At 47.1% G+C, this 16,339-nt stretch overlaps 1 protein-coding gene across 4 annotated transcripts in view; it reads right to left on the bottom strand.

Moving 5' to 3' along the window:
• The window catches only part of Gnb1 (G protein subunit beta 1), a 70,514-nt gene that overhangs the window by 16,785 nt on the left and 37,390 nt on the right, over positions 1 to 16,339 (bottom strand). For all 4 annotated transcript variants that reach the window (XM_046424606.2, XM_046424604.2, XM_046424605.2 and 1 more), the window contains exons 2-4: positions 10,429 to 10,530; positions 4,698 to 4,736; positions 2,832 to 2,938 (exon numbers count right to left, since the gene is read on the bottom strand). In XM_046424606.2, coding sequence (XP_046280562.1) covers positions 2,832 to 2,938; positions 4,698 to 4,736; positions 10,429 to 10,485 — 203 coding nt within the window. In that variant the 5' untranslated portion in view covers positions 10,486 to 10,530. The remainder of the gene's footprint in view (positions 1 to 2,831; positions 2,939 to 4,697; positions 4,737 to 10,428; positions 10,531 to 16,339) is intronic.

Raw genomic sequence — 16,339 nt, 5'->3', positions numbered from 1 at the left:
CGGCCTTGTGCATGCTAAGCTGTGTCTACAACAGGCCTGTACCCCAGCATTCAGGTGCCATTCTTAAGCCAACTTCTCCAGGTTCAGACCCCATGCGCCAGGTGCTTCCCTCCATTTCCCTGAGATAGCAAAGGTCTCCTCTGCTGCTCTATTTTTGTCTGGCCTTTCTGAGCCTTTATATGAAACATCAGAGCCACCTTTAGCAGCTCATCCTCCCAGTCAGGGGGGGTCACCTTCAGAGAGGTCTCCAATTCAAAAAGCTTAATAACTGCTGACTTGCCCAGGGGTCAGGGCAACGTTAAGCTGTGTGCTGATCCTCCAGAAGGTGAGAGAAGACAGGACTCCTAATCCCAAGGTCAGGTTCCTGTTGAGGAATGAACACAGCTCACTAAGTCTCCCGAGGTGCCCTCAACATCAAGGCGGGAGCTGGGAGCAAGCCTGAGGACTGCAGGCCACTGAAAAGAGCCATCACAGCCCCAGTGCAGCTCACCCTCATCATCCCAGAGGAGGGTGGGCTCTCTCTGCCAGGCACAGGCCTCAGCAGACTTTTTGAGGAAGGAGAAAGAAAATTAACATTAACCCCTATGCCAGAAATGGTGTCTCCAAAAGCACCACAAATCCACACGTCCTGCACCCAGCACACGGACACAAGCACTCCCTAGGCGCTCTGGCTTGAAAGGGGAATTGTCAGCACTACCACGACTAAGTGTCCCCATCCTACACAGGAAGGAGCAACCTTGGTCATGACCTCTGGCCCAAGCCACAGAGCCAGGATTGCGCCCAGTGCCTTTTACGCCAGGCAAGGGCTCCACTGTCCCTGTGAGGAACAACCTGTACAGTCGTTCAATGAAGGCAGGAAACTGAGGACGGCAATACAGGAAGACACAAGTCCCAGAAAACCCCAAAACAACTATTTTGGACTTGCATCTCGGAAAACATGGCTACCAGAAGAAACAACCCCGGAATACTTTGAACAGCAGAGGCCCAGCTCCACATTGTTCTTTGGTTCTGTTCTGTGGTTGTGTGTTATGAACCACAACGGTTCAGCTTGAAGAACGATAAAGAATAAAGCCACACACCTACCATCTACCCAGGAACAAGGGCACACCAGCAGACACCCAGTGGCCTCTTGTGCACAGGAGTGCCACCAGAGTGCCACCATCCTGAACTCAGTCCAGCTAATGTGTGCTCTTCTTCCTCCCGAATCCGGGCTTTCAAGGTCAGACTCCAGTTTGAGACCACACGGAACACGAGTCCCACACAGCAAGTGACCTGGTGCAGTCCACCCATCTTGCCCAGCCCTGCTCTCACGCCACTGCTCAGGCCAATTGCCCGAGTGCACCTGGCCGCAGCTCACATGTACCCTTCAGGCACGGAGCCCACAGCCAGGCTGGGGAAGGAGAGCACACGGCTGATATGAGCTCTGCAGACAGCATGGCTACAGCACTGTCCAACCCAACAGCGGACACACAAGAAAGCCATATCCTGCGTCACCATGTACTTCTGATAACAAATCTAAGGTGGGATTATCAGTAAGGATATTCTTTCTTCTTCCTGTTTACAACTTTTAAAAAACTAAACAAAATTACTCTTGGGCTAGGAACGTAGCTCGGTGGTAGAGCATTTGCCTGCCAAGTTCAAAGCCCAGGGCTCTGTCCCCAATTCTGAAAAATATAAGAATGAAAGAACTCCTAATATCATCATCACTAACTATGGTCATGGTGCTGTATGCTCGTCTCTGAAGTGCACCCTTCCCATCTAGCTGAAACCCTAACCCTCTTGGCAGCAGCTCCTCACGACCCTCCGTTCCTTTTTATTCTCTCTTTGATGCCATCATTAAATGATCACGAGGGCCTATCTGCACATGCAATTGCGGGACCCTGTACAGAACAAACTAAAGATAGAATCCTTTGTTCTCTCCCTATTTACACTCTAAAGCAGACAATTCAAAAAAAAGAAAGCCAAGCAGAAAATTCCACTTTGACAACTGCACGCACACACAAACTACAAGGAAAGGCATGTTAACACTTGTATGTAGGGTCTGAAAGAGCATGTTACGGTCACACAAACCAAGTAGCAATGTATTTTATTATTTGGGTGGAAAAGCAGAAAAGCCAGGTTTTCTAGTTACCTCTGAAAGAAAAGAGGAAAAGGAGAAGAGTTTAACTAACAGACTCCGCTTTGGCACAGCTGGCCAGTTCAGACAGACCGGATGAGCGGGGTGTGAATAGGGTGAGGAAAAGGAAGGCCAAGGGAGGGAGGGTGGTGGAGGGGAGATACCCAGAGGAAGATATAAGTCTGAGCAAGGGGTAGAACTCAACTCAGAAGAAACAGGAGCCATGAGGGGCTTCACCTCCTTGGGGTGGCAAGCAAGTAGAAGGGGACACACAAATCAGGTGGGAAGTTGGGGTCAGCTGCTAAGGTGCACAGCCCCACATGCCTGCCAAGTGAGGGCTGGAGAGACCAACTAAGCCATGCACACTCCACGTTCCAGTGCCCAGAACAGGTCTAGAACCCCTAGAAACATGCTGGGACCAGAGGACCCAGGGCACAGAGAGGGAGACAGCTTCCTTGAGGTCCCATGAGCAGCAAACAGCAGAGCTGGAACAAAGGTGCAGAAACCAAAGGACAGGTGAGTGGAGAAGGGAGGCAGAGCTGAAGTGGTGACTCTCCTGAGACCATGAGTGCAACCCTGGCCAATGGAGCCTGTCCAGGGAACGAGTGCCTGTGAGCGTTGGACCCCGCCTGCTCAGTGTCTGACTCAACTTCTGAGTTAGTGTTTTCCCCTAAAAGAGCAGAACATGACACCCTCGCACTGGTCAGGCCCGTACCTGGAATCAGTGCCCCAGTGCATTGCGTAGATCTTGGCCAGGTGCCCCCTCAGTGTTCTCCTGGTGCGCATCTGGATTCTTCCCACAGGGTCGATGTTGTTTGTGATCTTAAAAATAAGAAAGTCAGTGCAGATGAGCATGGGTGAGGAGCAACCCTCCAGCTTCAGGCTCTCTCTCCTGCGTGCCAAGACCTAGCTCTTCCACGGCTGTTGGACAGCATTCTGCACCTTCCACTGCAGGTGCACACACCCTTGGCCTTCCTTTCCCTCTCCTGTGCACAGCAGAGGTGCTGGCTTCTCCCTTTCCCCTCACAGGTGAGGTCCACAGAATATGAAGTACCCACATTCTGGCTGCTACCCTGCAGCACTCAGTGCCTGCCCGATGCAATGCGGCCACCACCACCGGAGGACAGGAGGCCTGCCCTGGGAGCCCTGCTCCCCAGGTCCCTCCTAGCCCCTGCACACTCACTTCCCTCCTCTAGACCTTTCACACTGACAAGGGTCAGAGTCCACAGCCATGGGTCTGGCTTTTGTCCTGGTCACAGTGCCTACGAGGCCTACCAAGTGATGCTGTGTTGCAGAGGCACTACAGTCCTTGTGCACGCAGTTACCCAGTCCACTGGCTGCCGTGAGCAGGCCGCCAGCCCCACGCTATTGGTGGCTTTGCTCTTTACGACTCGTTCCCTAAGGTCAAACAGTCGGAAACTCCAGATAGGAGCAACTGCCCTTGTCCAGCGTGCCCATGCCGTGAAACACACCATCTGCTCATCAGTCGCTGGGCAGCTGCCAGGTTTCCAGCTTAACCTCAACACACTTGTGTTGATGGTGGGCCCATGTGGCCCCTTGGCCAGGCACACAGTGTAGGCCGTGGGCAGCAACACACACCCCCACACACACTGGGGCCCTACAGCTGTTCCTCTCGTTAGTTCCTGCTATGGCCTATTCCTAAGCATGGCGTATGAGCCAATCTCATTGCAGGTAAAGATGTATAGGATCAGGCCGGTGCATGTGGGGCTTGGTACCACGGCTGCAGGCTCCATGGGGGTCTCAGAGCACACCCCAGGGATGAAGGGGCTCCTTAACACTGCTTGTTTGAAAACCAGTTTTCAATTCTCTTGGGCACATATCTAGCAGCAACTGCTGGGTCATATGGTAATCTTACATTTAACCTTTGTTTTAGTTATTTTTCAATCTAATTTGTTAAATATGACAGCAGAATGTATTACAATTCATATTATACATATAGAGCACAATTTTTCATATCTCTGGTTTGTATACAAATTAGAGTCAACAACATTTATGTCTCCATACATGTACTTAGGGTAATGATGTCCATCTCATTCCACTGTCTTTCCTACCCGCATGCCCTCTCCTTTCCCCTCCCTCTCCTTTGCTCTAACTAGAGACTGTCTAATCCTCTCATGCTCCCTGTCCCCAACCCCATTGTGAATCATCATCCTTATATCAGAGAAAACATTCAGCACTTGGTTTTTGGGGATTAGCTAACTTCAACATTTAACTTTTTGAGGAACTGCCAAAGTGGACATTACACAGTGAAGTTCTAAGGCAGGTTCCGTTGATTAGAGAATGGTCAAACCCACCTTTAGACAACAGTATTTTATAACTATCACTTTTGTACCAGGAAGTGATTCTTTAATGCTGGAGAGACACTGCTTTCATTTAGAAAAAAGCCATGGCTCCTCATGCCTAGATTCAGAAGGACTTCTGAATGAAGCACCCTGCAGTGGCCTTCCACCTTACTGCACAGGAGCCCCAGGAGCAAGGTCACTCCAGTTCTGTGGGCAGGTGCCAGGCCCCACCAGCCTCTGCCCTGGGAGGGACACTGCGCTGTGCAATTGTTTCTTACCTGGGAGAGAGTTGCATCTGCACATGCTTTTCGAGCATCCTGAAAGACAAGGACAAAGTAAGTTAGTCACATCTCTTACATTCAGTCCCAGGACTCCCCCCACATGCAAGTTTCAGAGAGCCTCCACCAACTGCAAACAGCACCAGCAGAACAGGGTGGGGCAATCTCCCCTGCCTCCCCTCTCCCCCAGTGCACTGTGCTTGTGGACTGCCCAGGCCACCCTGTATAGACACTCATGATACCCAAACCCACCCAAGCCTGCAGTACCCACAGGTCTCAGAACTTTAGGCAGCCCTGGAAAGAGCACACTGGAAGCTGGGACAGCAAAGAAAAGCACGGGAACCAACACTGCCTTTCCAGGGCCACCAGACACGTGCTTTTGTCCAACGACACCTGAGGGTAAAAGGGGTGGGGGCCCCCCAAAAGACCCACTACCCAGGCCAAACAAATGTTCTTCTAGATTGTATTAACTAAGGACTTTGCTTTCAAGCCATATAATCATTAAATCTAAATTCTATGTAAACAGCAAGGAATCAGGAATCAGACACTCAAACTCTGATTAAATTTCCTGGTCAAAGCTATCCTGTTATCAATCTGTATTCCCTTCTTTTTCTTCTTTTGGTGCCGGGGATTGAACTCAGGGGGACTCAACCACTGAGCCACATCTCCAGTTCTCCAGCCCTATTTTGTTTTTTATTTAGAGACAGGTCTCACTGAGTTGCTTAGAACCTCACTTTTGCATAGGCTGGCTTTGAACTTGTGACCTTCCTGCCTCAGCCTCACCAATGGCTGGGATGACAGGTGTGTGTCACCATACCTGGATATCTATCAATCTGCTTTCATGTATGTAAATCTATGGAAGCAGGTAAGAACTGTGAAGAGATACACCATGAATGTTAAATTGTTTACACCACTAAGAAGTGATCAAAAGTTACTAGAAAATGAGTCCTGAAATCTCAAATCAGCATGTGTTGTTGTAAGTAGAAAGCTCCGTATCATGAAGGAAAACGAGGCGACAGCTTTATGAGGTTCAGCATCTGAGTGGAGCATGACCTGAATGAACCCACCACAATTCCTAGTAAGAAAACGCTTTGTCATCTGACCACCTGTTACCACCATGCCAGCTGGGGCACTGCCAGAGCAGTATTTCAGGACAAACCACCTCACTGGAGATGACCATTTTTTATGAAGTTGACGGCAATACTTGGGAACTGATAGCATGGAAATATGCTGAGATTACTATTACTGCATACCAAACCTAGATTCCAAATTCTTCTTTAATGGAAGTTATTAGTAATTCTGCTTGTTATTAAAACACACCAAAAAAGCATTTTTACATCAGTAATAAAATGAGGAGAGCTGGGCTGGGAATGCAGTTCAGCAGCAAAGTGAGCAGCCGCGGGGGTCAACTGAAAACAAATTCTGGAGTAAAGTAGATGAGAAAGATTCAGAGTAGCAAGTCTTCTCATCAATTAATTTTTTCTGCCAAGTATGAAGCTTAATATTTATTTCCAAATACATGTGTGTTAATATTATATATGGCTTTTGCTTCAAAAAAGGCACAACAGGAATTTTTTTGTGTGCGTGTGGTGCTGGAGATTGAACCCAGGGCCTTGTGCAGGCGAGGCAAGCACTCTACCAACTGAGCTATATCCCCAGCCATACAACAGGAATTTTTTAAACAGAAGAAATAAAATACGGCACCTAAGCAGCTTAACCCTGGTTGATTTCTAACATCCATGTGGGCATCTAGACACGCCTAGAGCTGGCTGTGGTGAGACCACTGCTGAAGAGCAGGGAAAGCACAGGCGAGCCAAGGCCTCTCCACTTCGGCCAGCATGGCTGTCAGGGAGCTCAGTGCCTCTCAGAACACACTCCTTCACCTGCAAGCTGTAGAAAAGCCTCCTGGTGCAAGCCAGCCCCACACCTGCTCGAGGAGGACAGTGCAACATCCCTCAGTTAACTTCTAGTGCAATGGACACGCACAGCAGAGCACATTGTCCACTCCATCAGAGGGAATGATCAAACAAACAACCCTTCTCCTATTCTGTCCAGACAAATGGTAGACCCTAAGCAATGCCACAGGAGAGGCTTCACTCTCTTGTTATTCGGGTGTCCTGCTATCTCACACATGGAGCTAAGGCCTGAGCTCTGGCCAATTCCAGTTTCTGCACCATGTGTTCAGGGCAGCTGGTCTGTTCCTGAGTGAGTTGTGCCCTCTGAGTATTTAAGCTATGCCTTGTTTCAATCAGCATCTCCAAGAACCCATGTTTCCTCAATAATACAATCAAAAGAACAATGAAACGTCCTTTGGGGTCTTTTAAGCTGAAAATCAAATCTAAGAAAGAAAAAAAGACCCTTCTTGGAATCACCTGCTGTTTCCTGTTCGCTCTGCAGCTTTAATCAGCATGACATCCTCGAATACTCACAAAAACATACTTTTTGAAAGAAGTTTTATCTTCCTATTTGGGGTAATGGACTCAACGGCCTTCAACTCACCCCCTGGTCCTGTGCAAAGGAGGCAGCACAGCACCGAGTCCTCACTTCAGAGACAAAGCCCAAACCCCAGGCAGGTGTCTATGGAGTAGATCCTCATCAGGATAGCAAGGGTACAGGAATGGTATGGAGCCGCGCTGCCCACGATGGGCTCCTGGGCCTTGACCGTGTGCAGGTGAAATGCACTGGGGCGAATGGAGGCATTCCCTTAAGGGTGGGCTATGAATTGAACTCTGAAGACAAACATCTCAATAAAAGAGCACCAAGCACATACTAAAACACTGAAAGGAGACTTGCAAGGGCTGCTTGCCTCCACATTTTTAATATGGCAACAAGAGCATTTATCAAAGGCCATGTGCCACCACGTGGGCCCAGGAGGACCCTGTGCGTTCCACATGTGAGGGTGAAAACACAGGAGAGTGTCTCCCGTCAGTCTCCCTCTACCACACGGTCTCTTGTGAACAGAGCCGAGTCCACATTTATGAGCAACAATTTATGAAAAATTTTCACTTATTAGAAAAACAAAATGTCCCAGGGACTCAGGAGATAGAGGTAGGAGGATCACAAATTCAAGGCCAGCCTGGGCAATTTTTTAGAAAGTACTGGGTCTGCAGCTCAGTGGAGTATGTGCCAAGCACATGTGAGGACCTGGCTTGGATCCCCAGGATCACAAAAAGATCACAGAGCCATGGAAGGCAACATGTCTTAGCAGGACAGTCACACATGGGCACATGTCCACTCCATCAGGCACACAGGCAGGGCTTCACAACCCCTCAGCCTGTACCACTCTGGTTACATTCTTAGCCATCGGGTTTTGGGTAAAGAAGAAATATGATCTCAAAAGCAGTAAACCAATTAGAGTGCTTTGAATTCAGGGAAAATGACTCAATTACACTAACATTAAGCAACAACATCACAGTTTTGCTTTTTAATTTACCAAAACCAGTGCTTACTTCAAAATGAATTATGTAGAAGCTTAAGAGTTTGTTTTTTGTACTGCAGATTGAAACCCCAGGGGCTTTACCACTGAACTAGACCCCAAGCCCTTTTAATTTTTTCTTTAAATTTTGAGTCAGGGCCTCATGAAGTTGCTGGTGCTGGCCATCAATCTGGGATCCTCCTGCCTCAGTTTCCTGAGTAGCTGGGATTGTAGGCACATACCACCACTCCCAGCTAGAAGCTTAAGCTTTTAAGTCAGACAAATTTTTAGGCAAGACAGGGATGGAAGTTCTCACCTGTGATCCCAGCTACTCTCGGGAGACTGAGGCGGAAGAATCACTTAAGCCCATAAGTTTGAGATCAGTCTGGGTAACAGAGAGAAACCCTGTCTCAAAACAAACAACCCCCCCAAACCCCCAAAAAACACAAGTATAGCTCAGTTATAAAGTTCTTGCTTGCCTGATGGGTATGAGGCCCTAGTAAGATTCCCAGCATCACCAAAAAATAAAATAGAGAAATATCTTTTGGTTTTATTCAAACAAGTATGTCAGGGAATAACTTTATATCAAAGCAAATATTTTAAAATGTATTTCATTAGTTAGTCCTGGGTAAAGACACACATTGAGGAAGCCTGACCTAATAAAGCTAATAAAAATCTAGATCCTTCTCTCATGCATTGAACTGTAGCAGGCCATTTTAAACATCCAGCTGTAAAATTCCTAAACTAGAGGATATTTTCTATTTTTTTCCAGCTGTAAATTTCAGTAATTCCATTGTTTTTTCTCAAGTCTGAGACAAAGGTGGCGAACATGAGGTTGGTGCTTCTTTCTCCAGCAAGGCTGCTGGGCATGACTGGCATGTAGAAGGAAGCCTGCGGCTTTGTCCTGGCACTGCACTCAGAACTGAGCTGCTGTTCAGAAACGTGCTCAACACTGTGACTTCTTGCTGATGAGCCTGTCTCCTCTTCCCTCATTCATCATGGCAAGTGGGAGGACACACACACTGTTGCATTAATGTGTCTCTAAAAAATGTTCACAGAGGGGACCAAGCAGAACTAACTCCTTTTAGATCAACCTCTCCCTTATAAAAAGCCTGTGGATTCTGCAATTTAGCAATAGGTGTCGGGTGGGGGTATGGCTTAGTGGTAGAATTTGCCTTTTAGACAAGAGGACCCAAGTGTCAACCCAGCACCATCAAAACAAGAAAGGAGGAAAGCAAGAGAGAGTTAAATGTTTGTGGCCTTTTGTTAACCTTTATTCGTTTATTTTTACGTGGTGCTGGTGAGCGCTCCACCACTGAGCCACAACTGCAGTCCCGAGAATTCAATGTTTTAGAATTCCGTTGAAGTTATTCATTGTCCGGTTTTAACCTCAATCAGATACATCTAGCTTTCAGTCTCTCAAAAGTCGTAGGTTCCCACAGCCATCCCTAGGGAATATTCCTCTTTGAAATTAAGAAGAAAGAAAGAAAAACAGGCACAGCTAAAATACTTTTGCTTTGTTGTTGTTAAAGCTCTTGTCTGTAAGCACCTTGTCTACCCTAAAGTTGGTAGCCATTATCTTCAGGGGACGGGGCAGAATTCACCCTGTGATACAGTGACCAAGTCACAAAACTATTTCCCAAGGTGAAGACAAAAAGCACAGAAGAGCCAGGCATGGTGGTACACGCCTGCAATCCCAGCTATATGGGAGGCTAAGGCAGGAAAGTCACAATTTCAAGGAAGCCTGGGCAACAAAATTAAATAAAAGGGCTGAGGATGCCTCTCAGTGGTAGAACATCGTGGGTTCAATCCCAGTACCAAAGAAAAAAAGAAAAGAAGACAAGGAGTGGTAGTGATGGTAAAACAGACCTTTCTGAATTCTACAGAAACATTTCATATGTATTCAAATAACCAATAATTATAATGTGCATGAAAACAAAGTACTGGATCTAAGACTAGCACATGCTGAGCCAAATTAAGATTCAATTTCAACCGGATGAGGTAGCAAATGCCTGTAATCCCAGCAGCTCGGGAGACCGAGGCAGGAGGATCACGAGTTCAAAGCCAGCCTCAGCAATGGAGAGGTGCTAAGCAACTCAATGAGACCCCGTCTCTAAATAAAATACAAAATAGGGCTGGGATGTGGCTCAGTGGACAAGTGCCATTGAATTTAATCCCTGGTACCAAAAAAAAAAAGAAAAAGATTCAATTTCTTTCCGAAAGACCAAAAGCCTGGCTCTATAACCCCCTTCCTGTGATGGTACCGTCTGGTCTGAACCACATGACTAGTGAGCCTGGACACATGCAGGTACATACTCTGATTTGGTTTTTCAGTTGTTCCGCCTCCTGCCGCAACTGGTCAAGTTCACTCATCTTCAGGTCTTAGTGCTTTCAGTGCCACCTCAAAGAATCCGTGATCTGAGACAGAAACAGCACAAAAAAATTGGTAAGTGAAGATGACAATTACACACTGGCTTTGCATAATGTGACCATGTCTCACAGGACTTCGATAGTGGATTGAAAAAAAAAAAAAAAACTTGTTTTAGCATTCTTCAGGAAAATGCAAATGCTTAACACTGTCGTTTTCTGAGTCTCCCCTATAAACCAAGGACACAAGACTAACGTTTAGAGTAGACACCACACCAAATCCCAGGGGCAGTTACCTTAGGAAACAACCACAGGTATTTGGCAAACTAGAACCCTGAAGCCACGGCAGTAACCACAGCAATCCTGAAAGGACAGAGGTAGTATCCAGCAGTCCTTCATTCCCACCAAAATGGGCCTTCTGGGCCCAGTGGAATCAGGCTAGTGGGAGCCCGTATGCCTGCCTAGTTCCCTTATCAAGAGTCTACCAAAACCGTCCTCTTGAAAAGCCTTTTCCCAGGAGGATGTCACAGGAGATGGCATTTCTGATTAGGATCTTGGCTGCTGAGTCAGTCATAAATAAGACCAGAGCCTTATTCAGCTGGAACCACCAGCACCTTATTCACTTCGGAACGTCAGCTCTTACATGCAAACACGGTTCCCACACGGATCTCAGTTTCTCATGCAAGTCACACAGGCTCACAACTTTACCATCACAATTCCATGTAAAAGTAATAGGGTTACTACACTATACATCAAATATCTAATGTCCCCGAGATTTAAACACATCTGGGGGGCTTTATCTGAATGACCCACAAAGCCTAGTTTTTTAATGTTCCTCATCACCTTCCTCTGCACAAAAGCATCCAAAAATCATCGTCTCTTGCTCCTCATTGCAGAGTCCTAATGTGTGCTCACTGATGACACCAGTCTCTCTTCAAACAACAAAGTGCCCTTGGGGGCTGCTTAGCAGGGACAGAGGGGTGAGTGTGCCCATCAGCACTGGAAACTGCAAAAAAGTGTCAGTTAAACACCAGTCTCTCAGGGAACCAGAGTACTCTCAAACTCACAAGTGGTGAGAGCGAGTCTGCAGAACTACCAAGAAAGGCCTGCACGCTTGGCTGTGACCTGAGGCAGAGTCCCCGACATGCAGACCAGGACCTGCGGTTGCTACTGTCTAGGAAAGCTCAGTGTACAGCAAGTTTCAGAAAGACTGCTGACCCTGGGGGCTGCTTCTCCAGGCATTCCTCATGAGGGACAGGAGCCACGAGGAAAGCTCCATAGGAAGAGGGCCCACGCCCAGGCTGCCTGCGTGAACAAAGTGTAGTTGGCACAGGACAAGGCAAGTTCACTGGGCAGGCCACTCTGGTAGGGAAAGACTGGGAGTCCCTCTTTTTTTTCTTGAACCGCGGAGGACTCGCTTTTTTGCCCAGGCTGGTCTTGAACTGCTGGGCTCAGACAATCCTCTGGTCTCAGCTTCTTTTGTAGAGGGACAATAGGTGTGAACCACCACGCCTGGCTCTAACTCTTTAGCACACAAGCCTAAGGACTGCAATTTATGAACATCACCATGTGAGAGCAAGAAGGATCAACAGAGTACGAAACCATGTTTAGAACTGAAAGCTGGTTCACACGACTGCCCTGCTTGCATTTCATAGCAGGTTACAGTGCCAGTTTTTCCCAGTCCAGCACCCCAACAGAATGGTCCTCAGTTGTAAAGAGGCTCCTCCATCCCACCATCTGGAGGCAGTGTGAGGAAAAGGGGCAGTCAGGGTCATCAGGAGGCACAGTTCTAGTCAACAGGCAATTTAGTCAGGTGCAGTGTCGTGCACCTGTGATCCTCGCAACTCAGGATGCTGTGGCAGGATTCCAAGTTCAGCCCAGCCTCAGCAACTAGAGAAAAACTAGAAAATGTAAATTTTAAAAATTTAAATGCCTGGGGCTGGGGTTATGGCTCAGCGGTAAGAGCGCTCACCTTGCATGTGCAAGGCCCAGGATTCGATCCTCAGCACCACATAAAAATAAATAAATAAATAAATAAAATGAAGTTATTATGTACAACTACAAAAAAAAGTATTTAAAAAAATTTAAATGCCTGTCAATAAATTTCTTTCTCACTAGTCTTTGTAAAGATGAAAAATTTAAACACTATTTTCCACAACAAAATCTGGAAGGAGGTTTTACAGCTGAACTGCTCTGGCCCACCTGCAGGTCACAGGCACATGGCCCCAGCTGAGCTGCAGGGCAATGGATGGCACACACCGTGAGCAGGCCACCTTCTGCTTATCACACAGAAGGCTTTCCCCACCTGCTCAAGTTCACGGTCACTGTGAAGAGACAGCAGGGGAACAAGCAGACCAGCCCATAAGGCAGGATGCCCTTCCATGTGAAGAGGACAGGCAGCAGTGCCAATACTAGACCATCTTTTTTTTCTACACATAGGAAAAAAGACCAGCAGTGGCTGTTTTTGCAAGAAGGCACAGGAAGAGCGGGGCAGTTTCTGCTCTTCCCTGGGGGTTCATAAGTGGTCTGCTTGCCACCAGCTCCCCAAATTAACAGCTTCTCTATGGAGTCAAGAAGCATTTACATTATTTTCTCTACATGTTTTGGTTTAAAAAAGTGGGGAGGGCTATTGTTAACTTTTTATAATTGCTAGATAAAGTGTGCTGTATCACTGATAATAATGAAATAACAATGCAAAAATTTGGGGGATTGTTAATTATATATTAAATTTTAAAATAACACAGATTTGAATGCAATACTTCTAGTTGTTTTAGAAGAACATATACTTAGAGGCTAACTACACTTTCATGAGAATCGTTGGCCATGTTTTTCTATCGAGTCTCCCAGCGTTGGTAAAGCTGCTCATACTACTTTCAAAGTTTAAGAATGAAATGTCTGTTAAAAAGTCCTACTTACATTTACTCACTACTGCTTTTCTCCAGGCTGCGCCTTGTCCCCCAGCTCTTCTGGGAAGCCCCACCATCAATTCTGCCTGCCTGCGGCTGCTCTCCTCCAACACACCTGGGTAAGCTCTGGTCCTGCTGAGGCTGCACTTTCCACCTTAATCCCCTAAGACAGGTCCTGCTGAGGTCTCATGTCTGCTCATGACCCACATCTGCCAGTAGATTTTATTTAGGACTTTTGTTTTAGAAATACTACTCATAGAAATTTAAATGATTTAAAAGCAGTGGACTGGGAGTGCAGTTTATTAGTGCCTAGCATGCATAAGGCCCTGACTTTGATCCCCAGCACCACAAAATACAAAAACCAGAAAATGTGTACTAAAGGGATCTGCCCCTACTTGAGATGGCATGCAACACCTCTGTAAGCCACGTGTTGGCAGGGTTCTCCCAGAAGAACATTCCACACGTGTGGCACCATGCTTGACAGGTGGTGCCTCTACCACCTCCTGACAAACTCAGGGCAGTGGCATATGCTTCGGATCAAGGCCCCTGAATGAAGCGGAGAATGAATGCCCACCACCACTGACAGTGCCCCCCAGGGGCACCAGGCTGCAACAGCTGCTACAGGGGCCACACGCATGGAAATGCGCTCAAGATTCTGGTTTTGCAAACGTGAAGATTATGACCCTCACACCAAAGCACTCTTCTCTGGTCTGGCTACCGCAGAATGGGAACAGTGTTATCTATGTCACAGGGCTGAAATGAAGATATATATATATGTACGTGATGCCTACGACGACATCTGAGCAGCAGTCAGGTGTGAGCGCGCACTGCTGGTCTTGGCTGGAAGCACAGACTTCAACAGCGGTGATCCCTAACATCACACTCCTGCGACCAGGGAAAGAGGGAAGATCTGTGGATTCAGGCAGTTAAGGGATACCCTGACCAAGCAGAAAGCAGACTTGTGGAAGGAGTCACATGAACTGTGCAACTTTGTAGGTGTGACAACAGCACTACATGTTTAATGGGGCTTTATCATTTAAAGACAACAATGAAATCTCTGAAGAACAAAATGGTATTTCTGAAATTTGCTTTGAAACAACCAAGAAGGGAAATAGAGGGGGGCACATAGAAACAAGGCCAGCCATAAGCAAGTAATAGCTTAGTCTGCTGATGGAATTTCTTATGCAGATACTTTTGTACGTATTTCAATTTTCCATTGAAAACCACTTTTTAAACTGGATGTGATGGTGCACACCTGTAATCCCAGCTACCTTGGAGGCTGAGGCAGGAGGACTGCAAGCTTGAGGCCAGTCTGGGCAATTTAGCAAGACCTATCTCAATATGAAAATTCAAAAGGGCTGAGGAATATCCCCCCAAAATAAACAAACAAAAATCACTTCTTAAGATACTGGGGTCTGCTGGGCATGGAGGCATACATCTGGAATCCTAGTGGCTCAGGAGGCTGAGGCAGGAGAATCTCAAGTTTTGAGGCTAGACCAAGCACCTTAGTGATTGATGTAGCTCAATGGTAAAGCACCCCGGTACCAAAACAACAAAACAACAACGACAACAGAGGAGGAAGGGGAGGGGGAGGGGGGAGGGGGAAGAGGAGGGAGGGAGGGGGGGAAAAAGAGAAAGAAAGAAGAAGAAAAATGCTGGGATCTTGGATCTCAATTCAAAATCCAAATGTACAAACTGGGTGAGGTGGTGCACACCTTAGTCTCAGTATTTAGAAGGCTGAGGCTGGAGGATCAATTGAGCCCAGAAATTCAAGACCAGCCTGATTTTTTTGAAGAGAAAATTGGGAAGACATCCAGGTATCAGATGACAGGAAGGAACTTCTGCTCTTTTGCTGGACATTACAATGCAACCCTTAACAGCTACAAGTGCTCGTCACTGGTAAGTGGAATGACAGATTTTGGGATTTGCTTCAAAGTCCTTCAAAGAAGTACTGAGGAAAAGGGGAGACGGACAAAGATGGCCAGTTTCTGAAAATGTTGAAGCTGGGTGACCACACAGTTATCTCTGTGTTTGCACATTTTCTTACATTAAAAAAAAAAATTTTTTTTTTTTTTTTTTTTTTTTTTTAGTTGTTGATAGATCTTTATTCTACTTATATGTGGTGCTGAGACTCAAACACAGTGCCTCACACATGGCAGGCAAGCGCTCTACCACTGAGCTACAACCCAGCCCTCTCTTACATTTTTTAAGAAGTCAAAATAGTTTTTGGTCTTTTTTGACCACATTATAAACATGTGTTCAATACATCTCAAACAAAGCCCAGGTCTGAATGAATCTCCTGGCTCTGGGAGACGTGAACACTCAGCACTGCAGGAGCAGGTCTTGCCAGGACACATTTTCTGCAGTGACCTTGGAGCACACTGCCACTTTAGCTGGTTGCTTTTGAGAAGAATTCAATGTCAGTTCTTACCAAGTTTGTGTGGACACCCAAACGGCCAGCCTTACATGTCCACGCTTCACACCCGACATGTTCACCTGGTTCTCTTGGGCTTGCCACAGTCCCCACACCTTCCTCGCTCTCTGCACAATGCGCAGCTCACTCACAGCACCTCACAGCCCTGAACTGACTCCCCGCTTCCTTGCCTTTCCTCCCACTCAGGATTCTCCTTCCCACAGGAAGGCCAGGACCACAGTCTACACACGTGCAAAAGTGTGCATGAGAGCAGAAGCCCATCCCTTCAGGACGGGAGTGTGTCTGTTACCATGGTGAGAGGGGGTCTAACCAGGCACAAGGACTGCCTGGTGAGCAGAGTTTGTCCTAAGAGTGTTCTTCCCCAAACTAAGTCCAGACAGCCAGGAGTGCCTCCCCACAGAAGGAGAGGAAACAAGCTCCACCATACAAAAACCTCCGCGTGTCCTGCTCGTCTCCACACAGCTCTGGCGCACCTTCAAACCCATCCACTCTGCTAAACATCATTTCACAGTACAAACTG

The sequence above is a fragment of the Marmota monax genome, unplaced genomic scaffold (assembly GCF_021218885.2).
Source record: "Marmota monax isolate L192 unplaced genomic scaffold, Marmota_monax_Labrador192_F-V1.1 WCK01_AAM20220418_F8-fsc00080, whole genome shotgun sequence".
NCBI classification, from domain to species: domain Eukaryota; kingdom Metazoa; phylum Chordata; class Mammalia; order Rodentia; family Sciuridae; genus Marmota; species Marmota monax.
The sequence above is the reverse complement of the archived record's forward strand: the minus strand, read 5'-3'. Positions and strand labels throughout refer to the sequence as shown.